The following is a 15,037-nucleotide window of genomic DNA, read 5'->3' as shown; positions in this document are numbered from 1 at the left end:
CTCTGCATTTAAAGCTGTCGCACTTCCTCCCCGAGCTTTTGTATTCTGCCCAGGTACTCGTGTCATTCTGCTGCTGCTCAAGGCCTGCATGCAGATAGCAGTGTGGATGCATGTGCACGAGAGAGAGAGAGACAAAGAGCATTCTCACGTGGTGGGAGGTGGTTTGTTGGGTGCACAGTTCCCACCATATTCTATGGACGACGGCCAATTCTTCTTTTTTTCACCGTGCCAGTCTTTATGTTGCCACAATTTACACAAGCCTCCATCCTGCCATCCTCCGCCTCCTCAAGACTCTTCCTGCTCCTCCACCTCCTCTCATTTAAGCCCTCTCTGTCTCAGTCTTTCATTCGGGTCTGCGTTAGAGCTCCCTGTGTTTGAAGAGAGCGTGGTAATGCCTGCGTCTTGGCCTTTGTGAGGGGGGCTAAGCTCTAAACCGAGCTGACCTGGATTTACATTGCTGGAGCAGAGCTGCGCTGCATGGGATGTGGACTGGCTCAAGATGATGGAGCACAGTAGAAATGCCAAAAGACAGAATTTGAAATGGATCTGGTCGGATGTGTTGGCATAAAAACAGTAAAGAAAGAAACAAAAGAATTTGCCAATGTTCTCTATTATAGGTTTTTTGTATTATATAACTTCCTGATACATGGTAGACTGGCTGCTCGGCCCAAAATAACACTCAAACCAACAGAACTTTTTTAATGTGAAAGACGTTACTTGTAATGACAGACACACAGAATATTTTCACCAAAATCTGCAGCTCAATTGACTAATTATCCGATTTGATACTCAGCATTTTTCCGATTATCTGTCAGTTATTAATCAGTCCACACCTCTCAGTGGCAACAAACAGCTGTTTTCATCAAACAAGCTGTGACAAACTGACTGTACACTACCTGCATTGAACAGTGGACAGACACAGGTAGAGACCAGCTGGTGAACTTCTGATCCTCAGCAGAGACAAAGATTTGATTTAAACGCGTCACACGGACACAAACACGTCTCACGATGAATGCTCACGTCGCTCTGCGTCTTCTGGCCATTCCAATGCCCAGGAGCCATCATCCATCAGAGCCGTTTGTCTGTCAAAGAGTTTTGGAGTTCATCTTCCCCTCGCGTCCACAAATAGACTGAAGGGACTTTAAATTCTCTTCCAAACTGAACAGCCAATTAAATCATTTGTCATCGTCTTCCAAAAGGACACGAGTGTTTTCCTGATCTGACAGCCGAAATTGCGAGACGACAGCTTGTCGGCGTCTCCCAAAAATCCTCTACAAATGACTGCTTCAGACGCTTCATATGGTCGTGTTGTGACCCGCCGCGGTTGAGTTTGGTTAGGCTTGGGTACAAAAACGATGTGGAAACATGAAATTAACAGCAATCTGCTGTTAGTCACATTAACTCATCCCGACCTCCTCTCTCTGAAGTTGTGTAGCACTCATAACAATTATTTTACTGTGAAATAATGAAACTAAAGCTTCAATGAATGTTGGAACATGCAGATTACACTATGGGGGGCTAAATCGGGGTTCAAGAGGCTAGCAACTTCAACTTTTGGCAGTTTATCTTCATATTAGTTTCAGCAGACTTCAAGATCTGTGTGTACGTACAAGTTTTAGGTCTTAATGTTGCCTTTCATTCTCCCCAAACTGCCTCTAATCCAAATAAATCAGGTCAGTGAAGGTGACAAGAGCAAGCAGCAGAGTGATGACTCCGCACTGACAGCAATGGGGGACAGTGTGTAGTGAAATAATCTCATCCTGGTTCAGGGTGGATATTTGTCACATATGAACGGTGACACACATCAAAGGAGAGAGTGGGCTGGATTTATGCAAAACAGCTGCAGCTAAAACACACAAACATGTGAGTGAATGGGAATCGGGTGGAGAGCGGGGTGGGCAGATGGCTTCACTGGTGACAGAAAGAAAAGATTAGGAGCAGGATAAAGGAAGGAAGGAAGGAAGGAAGGGAAGAAAACAGGGATGACTCAAGAGAAGGGTGTGAAGACAAACATCCCTCTCCTGATGTAGCTGGCAGTGCCCGCTGGATTCTCGGTGATGCCATGCCAGCCTCGTGCAGCTGCAGCCTGCCCGCTCTGTTCGCAGCTATCAGCCAGAAGCAGCACTGTTAGCAAGACACAGCATCACCCACCCACCCATCCACCCTCCCTCCCTCTCCTCTTCCTCCCTCCTCAGATTCAAGCCATGCCTGATGGAAAGCCTGACACAAGGCTCCAAGAAAGAATAGTGTTACTCATACATAATCTCACCGTGAGGAGGTGCTTGATAGGAAACAAAATGGAGAGGAGGAGGAGGATTGTTGAGGGCAGCTGAGAGAGATTATTATGAGTAGGTGGGTTTGAACACCGTGAGTCATAAAGGTCTAAGCAGGCTAAAACATAAAGGGAGGGGTGAGTAATTCCTGATCTCTAGGGCTGGTTTTTCTCAGGTTGCACATGTTATTTTACACACACTGACATTTGCATGAAACTGCTGACTAAATGTTTTAACAGGGTTGAGAGTTGGAAAATAAAGACAAAGCAGAACAATAGCCAGGCTGGGGAATTTTCTAGAGTTGGCATGTGTCCGAAATGGAAAAATATAGGCTTGAGTCTAGCCTAGACTACCAGGATATACACACACCATGTGACTGGGATTTGTCACATCGGGCAGTTTTGGGGGGAGGGTCGCGCACAATTCGGATGCATTTTTTTTTTTCTTCTTTCATGTATGTACTGTGGATGATCACCAATAGAAAAATCCCTCCAGGGCTTTCAGTGTTCTGTGCTCTGTTCTGCACGGTGGCATTTTCAGCACCGAGGGGCAGTGGACAGCTCCGCGCTGATGTGACGTTAAAGCCGCCCCTGTTCGGGGGGGGGGGGGATGTGGCGGGGTCCGCAGGAGAAAGTGCTATTTTAAAAAACACACAAATTGAACATGTATCTGGCTGTGAATCCACACCAAGATGCGAGATGATCCTGGCTTAGTGACAGCGTACCATCGTGACCATGGCAACAAAGGAAACAATAACTTATCTATGCTGTTTGCACGCAGACTAAGCTGGGCTCCATCCAACACATTTGGCGAGGATCTCGCATGCCGGAGCATCCATCCATCCACCCAACCATCCATCCATCCCCTCACCCTTCTCCAAATGCAATAATAACAACTGCATTCTAAATGAGTAGCCAGAGGCGGCCAAGTTCGCACAGCGTTTTCACTGCAGCCGACAATCAAGGCGGAGTCTGGTTGGAGCAATAGCAATCAATCCCCCCCTATAGGGATAATTAGGTCTCCCGCACATCACCGTGCCTTGCAGACCGCACATCACACCGTATGGCTGGGTTAAAAAAGACAAGCCTGTGTTGGCAAATTCTCCCGGTGCATGACTCACTGTGTGCATCCACCCAGGTGCAGCTGAGCACCATGGGTACCGTCAAGAGCTGCACAATGAAAGCCCAAAGTCATGCTGATGCGTGGGAACTGTCACGAAACGATGAAGCAATTTCTCTCACGATTCGCTACAATATCCCCTCAGCCCGTCCTGTGCAGGCTGTGGATACACCCAGACATGAAGAGCGATCCGCGTGTCACTGGCCGGCTGCCTACCTGTCTCCAGGTGCAAAGAGATCCTCGCCTCGTTGATGTAAGGCGTGTCACTCTTGGACCGGACCCTCCGGATCGGTCTGCGGTCTACCTCCTCCTCCGGGGCCGCCGCCATGTTCGGCCAGCCGGGCAGCGTCCACTGGCGACCGGCGCGACTGCGAGAGACTCGGCGCCGCAGCAGCCACTCGTGCACCCGCCCGGGCAGACGGTGTAGGAGGGGGGCGGGCTATTGTAATGGTGATGGAGGGGAGGAGGGGGAGAGAGAGAGAGAGAGAGAGAGAGAGAGAGAGAGAGAGAGAGAGAGAGGGTTTGATGAGCTTCTGTTTCTTTCTTTTCAGCTCCACCTGCTCAAGTCTCAACAGGAACACAGCAGCCAATGAAACAGCAACAGACCACATCCACAGCAGCCTCATCATTTCATCTACAGGAAAGATGAAATGACAGAAAAAATCATCACAACCCTTTTTGGTAATTGATTGAAATTAAAAAGCCAAATAATATGTGGATGGATTTTTATCATCATTTATAATTGACCAATTAACTGATCTTCAGGTTCACAAAAATTACATGTCCAGTCCCAGATGTATCAAAAACAACTAAAATAGTTAAAACTTGATTTTGAAATGTTATCTGCTCAATCAAAACATGCATGTGTACAGTCTGCCTGACATTTGTTGGCCTGCTGGTTGCAAATCTCTTTGCACAGAGGACAATACCACAAACCGTTGTTCATCTGTACAAACAAACTTGTTTTCCTACATCTGGAGAAGAAGATTTGAGGACCAGAGCTTCTCTGTAGCTCTAACTGTGCAGCGCTGATTTAAAAGGTATTTTAAACCAACAAATCAGCCTGACAGCTCCCTTCATGAAGTAATACTCATATGTGACACCAAAAGCTCCCAGGATTCTCTTTTAGTGTGTCACCACCTGCAAGACTGGCCAGTAAAAATGCACTCAGAGTGGGACAAAGAGAGGATGGACTGTGTGCACAAAGTTTCCTGGACATGTTATGTTGACAATAAATCCTCTAAGTAGGAGGGTTAACACACTGCACAGAGCAGGAGCAGGACTGCAGGGACATGAATTGAAGAAACAGGACTCAAGCTTGTGGTTTTGGCACCACCTTTATGGACAGAAATAGCACTTGCGTTTAGCAGAAATATGCAATGGAAATGTTAACTAAAACATCATTCTTACCCCCCCTAACCTCATTTGTTTGTCTGCAATTCCCCCACTGGGACTACATCAGTGATCAATCTATCAGTCCCTCTGAGATCACACAGGATTATCATGGTTAAAACATGTGTTCACATCACATTCTGTTAATCCAATGCTGGCCTCTAGTGGAGAAGAGAGGGTCAATAATGAGTGTGAACAGGTTCAGTTTCAGTAACAGCAGATGGAGATAATACAGCACAGTAAAGAGAGCAGCATATTTGACAAATTATGTTAGTTATTGTAGTATAGTAGGGGGCGGCAGTAGCCGGAGGGTGGCCGGTTGAAGTCCCACATGGACCAAAAATATGGAAGGTGGACTGGTAGCTGGAGAGGTGCCACCTCCTGGGTGCCAGAGGTGCCCTTGAGCAAGGCACCGATCCCCCCCAAATGCTCGCTGGGCACTTCTCAGGGGGGCTGCCCATCACTCCACCATTTCTCTCCACATTTGCATGTCTATGCCCTTGTACTGCATGTGTGTGTCTGGGTTAAAATGCATGTAAATAAAAATAGTGAAAAAAGAATTTTCCCACTGAGGGATTTAATAAAGTATATCTTCTTCTTCTTCTATACCAGTCGTCATTTTAAAGGGTCTCATCAAAGAAGGCTGCTCGGAAAAATATATCGCTTAGATGGATTGATGATGCTCCACCTACAATTAGGGGCTGGCACAAAGTGATATTTGACTTACTACCAATGGAATCTCTAACGTACAGATTCAAATGTAAGATGGATGATTTTTGTAGGATTTGGACCCCTTTCTTTAAATATGCAGGTAAAAGACTCACAACCATTGTATTAAAAAGGGATGATGTACCTCAATCTCCATACATGAACAGAACTTTAAAAAATTTTTTAGAACCTATTACACTCCTGTTCGCCTCCAGAGAATGTTCCCTGACACCTCTAACCCTTGTTATGAAGGTAAAATACATAAAGGTACATTTATTCATTTGTTTTGGTCATCCAGACTTTCTGGAAAGGGGTACACTCTGTGATTCAGGAGGTCACTGGTAAACAATTTTTGCTGACTTCTTCTTTCTGTCTCCTCAGTCATACCCCAGATAATTTCTTTGATGCGGACACTAAATCTTTGTCGATAACCCTTTAATTTCTGGCTAAAAAATGTATTTTGCTGAGGTGGTCAACTCCCCAGGTCCCTACAGTCGACATGTGGTTATCGACAGTCGACATGTGAGAAGTTAACTCATGACCTTAACCACAAATCAGCCAAGTTTTGGAGGATCTGGGAACCGGTGCACTCCTTCTTACAGAAACCATAACTCATAATCTTTTTCTGGAAGGGGAGGCCTGACTGCCTTTTTATTTTTACTTTGTTTCATTCTATTATTTCATACACGCTATTCACTTGCCTCTCTCCTATCATCTTGCTGATTTTGTGTGTATGTATACTTGTGTATATATGGATGTATGTGTATATGAATGTATACATATACGTAAAGATACATATTGCAGTGCTCTCTGTTAGTTTGGGGTGGGATTTTTATTTATTTATTTTTGTTTGTTTGTTTGTTTTGTATGTTTTGTTGTCTGTTTTGTTTTTCTAATGTTTGTATTCATAAAACTGGAAAAAAAACAATAAAAAGAGTATTAAAAAAAGGGGATGCTAGATAAAGGATTAATCATTTATTTTTTTATTAATTTTCATTTAAAACAAAACAAAACACAAAAAAATATAGCATTTTCTCTCTAAATTGACATTGTTATTTTCTTTATTACTTTTCTTTCTTTGCAGATATGTATTTGCTGAGAGGGACCAAAGTGGAAGAGTGAGGTTACAGGGAGAAGAGATAAAGAAGGTGGAGGATTTTAAGTATTTAGGCTCAACAGTCCAGAGCAATGGAGAGTGTGGAAAAGAGGTGAAGAAGCGTGTGCAGGCAGGTTGGAACGGGTGGAGTAAAGTGTCAGGTGTGATGTGTGATAGAAGAGTTTCAGCTCAAATTAAAGGAAAGGTGAGACCAGCGATGTTGTTTAGTCTAGAGACAGTGCCACGGAGGAAAAGACAGGAGGCAGAGCTGGAGGTAGCAGAGATGAAGATGCTGAGGTTCTCTTTGGGAGGGACCAAGATGGATAGGATCAGGAATGAGTTACATCAGAGGGACAGCACATGTTAGAGCAGTGGTTCTTAACCTTGTTGGAGGTACCGAACCCCACCAGTTTCATTTGCTCATTCACCGAACCCTTCTTTAGTAAAAAATAAAATATGATTTTTTTTACTGGTGCACAAAATGAACCGTGCATTAACATCACCTTGTTCAAATAACAAAACCAACACAGTGCATGAACTCACAACAACTTACCTCAGTGTGACTTCTGCTGTTGCCTTTGAGAGACCAGTTCAGATATGCGTGGCTTCACCTTGGCAAGTGCCAGTCTCATGTCATTTTCACAGCAAAGTCTGTTCCTTTTCTTAGTTTTTATGTCCAGCATCCTCGAAAAACGATTGCTCACAAAGATATGTTGTAACAAATGGTATAAAAAATACCAGGGCGGAGGCTCCACCGAACCCCTGAGACCGACTCACCGAACCCCTAGGGTTCGATCGAACCCAGGTTAAGAACCACTGTGTTAGAGGTTTTGGAGATAAAGTCAGAGAGAGGCCAGACTGAGATGGTTCAGACATGTCCAGAGGAGAGATAGTGAATATATTGGTAGAAGGATGCTGAGTTTTGAACTGCCAGACAGGAGGAGACCTAGAGGAAGACCAAAGAGGAGGTGTATGGATGCAGAAGACAGGGTTAGATGGAGGCAACTGATTCGCTGTGGCGACCCCTGAAGGGAAAAGGAGAAAGAGACAGATATGTATTTGCAGCATCGCTGTCAATTAATGTAATAGGACTGAGAATTTCCTTATGTATATGTGTGATTGTGTATATATGTGTATGTGCATATACTTGCCTCCCATGTCCTCCCAGTAATACTCTCACAGCTTGTTAGTATTAGTGTATTGTACTGTCTATAGATAGATATACTTTATTTATCCCAAGCTGGGAAATTATAGTGCAGCAGCAGCATTACACAAAGTGACAAGTGACAACAAAGAATAAAAATATACTATAAAGCAAAATATACATAATAAAATGTCAAAAAAGCGATAGTACATACGATAAAATAAAATATATTGTACAGAGGTATATACAGCAAGTTGGCAGTGTTGATATGTACAAAGTAGGGAGAAATGTGCAGTGACTGTAGATTATGACTTAGCTTTTGTTTTACAGTGTGATGGCATGTGGCAGGAAAGAATCTATCACACAACAAGCAGTCAGAGGTTTGTTTTTGTGGCTGTTTTGTTGTTTGTTCATGTCAGAAAACGTAATAAAAGTATTATTTAGTATAGTTTTCTGCACACAGGGATGTAAACACACGCTTTCACTGCAGTAAACAGACGCTCCCTCTGCTGGTCACCTTCTTTATTTACTTTTTTAGGAGTTAGGGTTGTTGTTTACCTCGCTGATCCACTCGATAGGCTCATTTCCCTTCGACGAGGAACCGAAAGCAGCCGCCGTATTCCTTCCAGGTTCCCTGCCTCAGCTGACGGTCCTTGTCCTGGCTCCTGGCTCCGGCTCCTGCCCGACAGGTAAGAGCACACCTCACCTGGCAGCTTCAGGCCGTAACGCGGAGCTGCTGAGGCCGTTGTCAACGGCCGTTACCCTGGATACCAGCGCTAGCTCCGTCCGTTAGCCTAGCTTCACTTAGCGACCTAAAAGTGCATTAAAACTACCGGAACATTACCGTGTCACGTACCGAGTCACGTTTATGTCACAAATACCGAATATAACCAGCGAGTTAGCGTGTTAGCTTTGCGCTCGGGCGACCTTTAAGGTTTAAAAAACAGCCACAATGACCTTTTATGCTAATAAAACTGACCACCGGTGTTACGGCTCAACGAGCGACCCAGCTAATTGGAGCGAGTGCGACTGTGGTTGCCGTAGTTACGACAGTCATTAAAAAACGTATTTGTCATATAAAACAACTAAATACGAACCAGGTGGATTTTTAAACATTGTAATATTAATAAAAAATAAACGAATTAAAAAGAGACTTTCGCCGTATCTACCTGTTTTCAACGGCTGTCGTAACCACGGTAACAGCAGTCGGTCACCAGATAACAGGGTCGCCAGTTAAACCGAAACACCAACACAGCAAGTTAGCTCCAGGGAGTGCCTCTCACCTTTTAAAATCAAAGGTTTTATCACTTTGTTACACCAAGACAAATGTTTATTTTAAACAAACTGTGAAGAACACCCATTTGATAACATTTGCCTCAGTTTTTTTTTCCAGATTAACCAAACAGAAGTCTCACAAAGAGAAACAAACCCATGCTGGAAGTGAGCTCCCATCATAAACACTGTCATATTTTTCATCCCCTAGGCAAAACTCGATGATCGTCCGCCAGTTCACCTGTCGTGGCACAATAAGCTCTCACCTGTGTGCCCACCTGAGGAAACCACACGATAGCCGGAACATGGCCAGACCCAGTTCAGGTAGTCTTCACCTTCAGCAGGTGTTACATGGACATCCACGAATCCATCCACCCACCCATGACATAATTAATGTGTTTGTGTTCAGACCTGGCAAAATTCAGGGAGGTTTTCTCCGAGGCCCAGAATATAGCCATCATCACCGGAGCAGGAGTGAGTGCGGAGAGCGGAGTCCCCACCTTCAGAGGAGCAGGAGGCTACTGGAGAAAATGGGAAGCACAGGTACGCAATCATATATTTATATTACTGAAGTGTGTTGTTTTTATTTGTGGTGGCATATCTAATATTTTTGTGTGATTATTTATATATATATTGTTATTGAATTTTCTATCCTTAGGTTACACAAGGTCACGTGTGGGCCTTGAGGTCCTCTGCAGTATTAGTTATTTGTCTTTGACTGGGTGCCAGTCTATCTCAACACTGTGGTGGCCAGGGTCGAAGAGACCTGTTGCTGCCTTCCTAGACATAATAGATATCTTGCCGTTGGCGTTCCAATCTGCGTAAACAGACATCTGTGTCTCCAGACTAGAACATGCTGACAATAACACCTCCATGGGTAAAGACATCCTCTTTGACTCATTCTGGGCGTGTAGTATTTGTGGTGTTATCTTGGGGTTTAAAGTCGATCCACCAGGATGACTTTGGCAGAATGTGAGACCGACTCAGGCACTTCTGATGAACTTTGAGAGTGTCTCTAATTCTCCTTGGCCAAGCGTCAATAAATAATACAGCATAAGACATCAGAGGCTCCTGAATACTTTCTTCCCTCCTGACCTCACCATTGACCTTTGACTTCAGCAATTTCTCCACAACATATATAATATGAACTTTTCGCATCGACAATGCAAAGACCAAAAAACATCCACCCTTTCACTTCAAAACCTCAAACAAACTGATACAACATCAGTATCCTTATAACTTGTCAGATAAGACAAGAAAGACTCTCATTGGATCCTGTATCTTATCTTGAAATATACAAATAGATTGATTTGAGTTTAATTTCACCCTCCCAGCTCTGTCCTGGACTGTTCCCTAGACTCCACAAAGGGAAGTGGGGGAGAGGAGGATGTTAGCAAAGCTGACATCCATCACGAACAACTCCTCTCACCCCCTGCAGGACTCTAGGTGTAGGTTGTATTGTGCAATACTAATTTTAGCTTCCATCCATCGCTCCATCTTCTCCTACCCACCTCCTACTGGTAGGAGTGCTAACTTTAATCTTTTAATCAAATATGTGACCGCCCATGCTTTCATCTACCTAAAGAATATGAATCATTCTCGCCTCACCGTATCACCCTTTCATGTGTGTGAATCTACAAGACGGCATATTAAAAAGTTCATGAAACAGTGATCATCCTTCACCGGGGATTTTTTTCTCCCCCTCAGTGCCTGTGAGAAACTTAACAAATATCGAGTCCCGCTCCAGTTGAGGAGGTTTTTAAGCATCAAGCATCTCAGAGTCTCTGCCAGGAAGTGCACTGAAACTAAAAATAGTCGTGACTCAGAGAAGAAACTGACATCCTCCAAACTTTATGAGTCTGTAATCAGCTGTTCTGTGTTTATATTAACACTTTTTTTGTCAGCGTTAATAACCTTTTCTCACATTTTCATCTCATAGAGACTTGCCACTCCAGAGGCCTTCTCCAGGAATCCCTCCCGCGTTTGGGAGTTTTACCACCACCGCCGCGAGGTCATGCTCACGAAAAATCCCAACCCCGCCCACCTGGTGATCGCAGAGTGTGAGGAGCGACTCGGCAAACAGGGACGCACGGTCACGGTCATCACTCAAAATATTGACGAGCTCCACCGCCGGGCCGGAACCAAAAACCTCCTGGAAATCCACGGCAAGTAGAGACCAACGAGGACACCAAATCTTCTGATTTTTTTCCTTGTTTTTCGAGAAATATGATGGCATCACCTCGGACTTTAAATAATTATGACTTTTTTAAAACTAATCTGTTGTCTCCTGTATTATTAATCTAGGAAGTCTGTTTAAAACACGCTGCATGAGCTGCGGTCATGAAGCAGCCAATTACAAGAACCCCATCTGTGCCGCTCTGAAGGGAAAAGGGTAAGAGCCTCATCTGATGTCTTTTAGCGAATTGGATTGTTTTCCTCGACACTATGGAAATTCATAATAAGAGATATCGATCACATTCATTTGAGCACAAAATGCCAGCAGGGAGAAAAAAAAGCCAGTTTCAGACGTCAGGAGCTAAATAACACCCGATGACACGTGAAAAGAAAAACGCGAGCGGGTTATCTGACATTTAAAACGGATGCTTTTTTTTTTTTTTAAATAGATGAAGCAGTAATTCGGCCTCTGTCGTGGATAAAATGACAGAAGTCTTTTTGAATTCATGTGACAGATGATTGTGTGATTTTTAAAACCAATCTGTTAACAGTAAGTTTGATAAAATCCGGTGGCGTAAATGTGACGTCGCTGCGTTGAAATGACATTAAAACACTTGAAGCAGATGAATAAATAAAATGAGATTAAATACACATCTCTCATCTGATCAGTGCTTCATTTAATGATATTTTCTAGTTTAAAACAGATGAAAATGATTGAAAAACAGCTGTAATGTCGGGAATTGTCCACAGACTTTAATGTATTAAGTGGAGCTATTATATGAAGGAAAATATGAACGTCAGAAAGGAACTCTGTATCAGGATTAAATGACTTGAATTGTATGAAACGTGTCGTGGATGTGTTTAAGATTTTTATGTGTGTTTTGGCTGTAATTGCCCTTTTTAGTGACACTGAACCTCTTTTATTAAATCTCGTCCTCAGAGATCGAGACCCAGACACAGAGGACGCAAATATCCCTGTTCAGCAGCTGCCCAGGTGAGACACACTCATGTTGTCTTTTAGTGCTCTGCTCTTTTCAAATGAGGTTATTTGTTTTGACAAATGTGTGTGTGTGTGCATGTGTGTGTGTGTGTTTCAGGTGTGAGGAGACAGGTTGTCATGGGCTTCTGAGACCAGCTGTGGTTTGGTTTGGAGAGACTCTGGACTCAGACATCCTCACCCAGGCAGAGAAAGTGTTGGACAGCTGTGACCTCTGCCTCGTGGTATGTGTGTGTGTGTGTGTGTGTGTGTGTGTGTGTCAAGCCAAATTCACTACTGAGTGTACTTTTCAATTTTAAATTAAATAATAATAAATTATAAATAAAGTCCAGACCGACGACAGTGTTAAATATATTTATTTTGCAATATTTGGAGGAATCTCAGCATTTAATATGGATACATTTTGTACAATAACAGTAAGTTATAATTAAAGGATGAGTGTGGGTTGTTTAAAGTGTGGTTGTATGAGGTACCTTTCCACAGTCAGTGTAGTATCTACATTAGCTGGAGGATGGCACCACCCCGGTTTAGAGAAGCAGACAGGAGGACCAGCATGAAGCCAAACAGCTGTACCGCTGTGGACTGACGTATTTTAGCCCACCTGAGAAAAAAAATAAGAAGTATACCATATAGAATATTTTTACACCTTGCTGTCAGTCGGCTCTTTCTGAGGGGAAGCGTTTATATCGTTCGCTCCAAAGCCTCAAGACTTCAGTGACAAAAACAGTCATGCTACGTCACAGCACACGAGAACTGCCGCTGCCTCAATCTGCAACAACTAACAGATTTAACAGACTCACAATAACACAAATACACTAATGTTCTGTGAGGTAAAATGACAACGTTTGGAGGCTTTAAAGAGAGCAGATATCGATATAAACACTTCAGTTTCTTGTCTGAAGAGGCTCTATACCCTAAATACAGTTAAAATAACCATCCTGTTAAAAGTTGTGTATTACTTTATTTAAACTTTCACCACCATCCCTCTCCGCAGGTTGGAACTTCATCCATTGTCTATCCAGCCGCCATGTTCGCTCCGCAGGTGGCAGCCAGAGGAGTCCCCGTGGCCGAATTCAACATGGAAGACACACCGGCCACCATGAGATTCAAGTACGATTCGTTTACAGACACGTGCATCATTTTCACTAACGTGCGTCACGTTTACAGCACAGGCAAGATTACTTTTTGTTTTTTTGTTTTTTTAAGGTTCCACTTCCACGGCCCCTGTGGGACCACGCTGCCCCTTGCGCTCGCTCGCCACGAGAATGAGGAAGGTTAAAGAATAAGTTGAGCTGCACACAGACCAGACTGTCTAACACTGGAGGGCTTTGTTTGTACAAATACTAAAACAATGGGTTGAATGTAATCAGTTCTCAATGGTGTTGGGAGGGGTTAATGAAGAATAAAGCCAACTAATTAAAAGGTGAAGGGAAAACTGCTGTTACACAGATACAGGGAAGAGGAATCTATGTTCTCAACAGTTATACACACTAAACTTACAGTTAAACTCAAGCTGGTGCATTTCTCCACGTGGCTTCTATCTTGAATTATTTATGTTAATTAGTTTCGATTAAGGGATCATTGAACCAAACAAAAGCTGCAATAATTGGTGGATTAATAGATTAGTTGTCAACTATTACATTTTGAAAATTGACTAAAAGTTTTGAATCATTTTAAAGAGAAAAATGTTTCTCGAATGTGAATATTTTCTGTTTTTCTTGATTGATTCAATCAAGAAAATAATCATAATGACAATACTGGTTAGTTGCACGCCTTGTAGCAAATATTGCTGTGATGCCTAATCATATCATTGCTCTGTGCTGCTGCTGCTGCTAACCTTCTTCTGCATCGAGTGCATGGTGAACGTCTGACAGTAGGGGACAGTGTTTAGCTGCTGCTGTCTGTACTGCCCCTCAGACTCCTTCCAGAGGATCTGTGGGCTCTGCCTGGGATATGTGGTGTGTGTGTGTGTGTGTGTGTCAATTCAGTGTTGTCTGAATTTATGGACTGTGATGAATACTGTGTATGATGCCTTCCAGTAACCGTGAGTAAGCTCCGGTTAAACCAGTGTAACCGGTGACTGTGCATTCTCTCAGCCTCAGTCGTGAGGAGGCAAAGGGTTTGTCACACGTATGCTGAGGTTGGGATGAAAAATAAATGTTTATTCTTATGAAGTGAAGAATATCTCTGCTGTGCTTCTTCTCGATGTGTGTGTGTGCATGTATCTAAAATACAACTGAGTTTCTTCCCTCAGTGTGTGATGGTAGGAGAGTGTGTACGGTCCTCTATATGGTCTCTGTTCTTGGCATTGTTCTGCTTTGGCTAAAGACGGGATTGTTCCTGACACTTCCCTGCTTGGAAACCCAACCTCCCCCTCTCTTACTTCCATTGTGTCAACATAAACACACAATGGACTCACCGAGTCCTGTCCTTTACAGTTGTGATTCCCAACAAGGGGTACTCGTACCTTTTATATACTTTATGTAATAAGGAAGTCACGTTGAGATCAAGGTTTCACAAGTGAGACCTGAATATAGAATAAAAACTAAAAGTGTATTATGTCAAACAGTTACTCCTAAAATCAGTCGAACGTTGCCGAGCAGCCTCTCCTGAGAACAGGTATTTATAAGCAGAGGTAGTGGCGGCTGTTTTTCAAGTAGTTCTTCATAGGCGAATAGATTAAACTGCTGATTTGACCTGACAGAGGGAGGCCCAGCCCGCCTTCTGACACAAGACACAATGATGGGTGCCATATAGGTCGTCTGTAATAAATCTAGGAGCTGAGTGATGGACAGCATTGAGATGTTTAAGGTTGGAGATAGCAGCAGGTCTATAAATAATGTCGCCATAATCCGACAGAG

At 43.4% G+C, this 15,037-nt stretch overlaps 2 protein-coding genes across 4 annotated transcripts in view; one reads left to right on the top strand and one right to left on the bottom strand.

The window, feature by feature from the left end:
* The window catches only part of phactr1 (phosphatase and actin regulator 1), a 44,135-nt gene extending 35,742 nt beyond the window's left edge, over nucleotides 1–8,393 (bottom strand). For 2 of the 3 annotated variants that reach the window (XM_019277508.2, XM_027290140.1), the window contains exon 1: nucleotides 3,609–3,703. Coding sequence is in view for 1 of the 3 variants with exons in the window: in XM_027290141.1 (XP_027145942.1) it covers nucleotides 3,609–3,720 (112 nt within the window). In the remaining 2 variants the exon portion in view is untranslated. Of the gene's footprint in view, nucleotides 1–3,608; nucleotides 3,832–8,290 lie in introns of those variants that run through there. The other variant, XM_027290141.1, reaches the window with a different exon arrangement.
* sirt5 (sirtuin 5) lies at nucleotides 8,250–14,353 on the top strand. Its single transcript, XM_010741864.3, has 9 exons — nucleotides 8,250–8,421; nucleotides 9,216–9,328; nucleotides 9,414–9,547; nucleotides 10,944–11,169; nucleotides 11,309–11,396; nucleotides 12,120–12,173; nucleotides 12,277–12,400; nucleotides 13,171–13,286; nucleotides 13,383–14,353. Exons 2-9 carry the CDS (start codon nucleotides 9,226–9,228, stop codon nucleotides 13,453–13,455), a joined length of 918 nt encoding a protein of 305 aa, XP_010740166.1. The 5' UTR covers nucleotides 8,250–8,421; nucleotides 9,216–9,225; the 3' UTR covers nucleotides 13,456–14,353.
* The last annotated feature ends 684 nt before the right edge of the window (nucleotides 14,354–15,037 follow it).

Source organism: Larimichthys crocea, chromosome XVII (genome assembly GCF_000972845.2).
Source record: "Larimichthys crocea isolate SSNF chromosome XVII, L_crocea_2.0, whole genome shotgun sequence".
Taxonomy (NCBI): Eukaryota; Metazoa; Chordata; class Actinopteri; family Sciaenidae; genus Larimichthys; species Larimichthys crocea.
The sequence above is the reverse complement of the archived record's forward strand: the minus strand, read 5'-3'. Positions and strand labels throughout refer to the sequence as shown.

Bases quoted from the DNA above. Each gene is read 5' to 3' on its own strand.
- sirt5 (XM_010741864.3), top strand. From the start codon at position 9,226: ATGATCGTCCGCCAGTTCACCTGTCGTGGCACAATAAGCTCTCACCTG. The intron at 11,170-11,308 runs GCAAGTAGAGAC...TTATTAATCTAG, and splicing joins AAACCTCCTGGAAATCCACG to GAAGTCTGTTTAAAACACGC. The intron at 13,287-13,382 runs GTACGATTCGTT...TGTTTTTTTAAG, and splicing joins CCGGCCACCATGAGATTCAA to GTTCCACTTCCACGGCCCCT.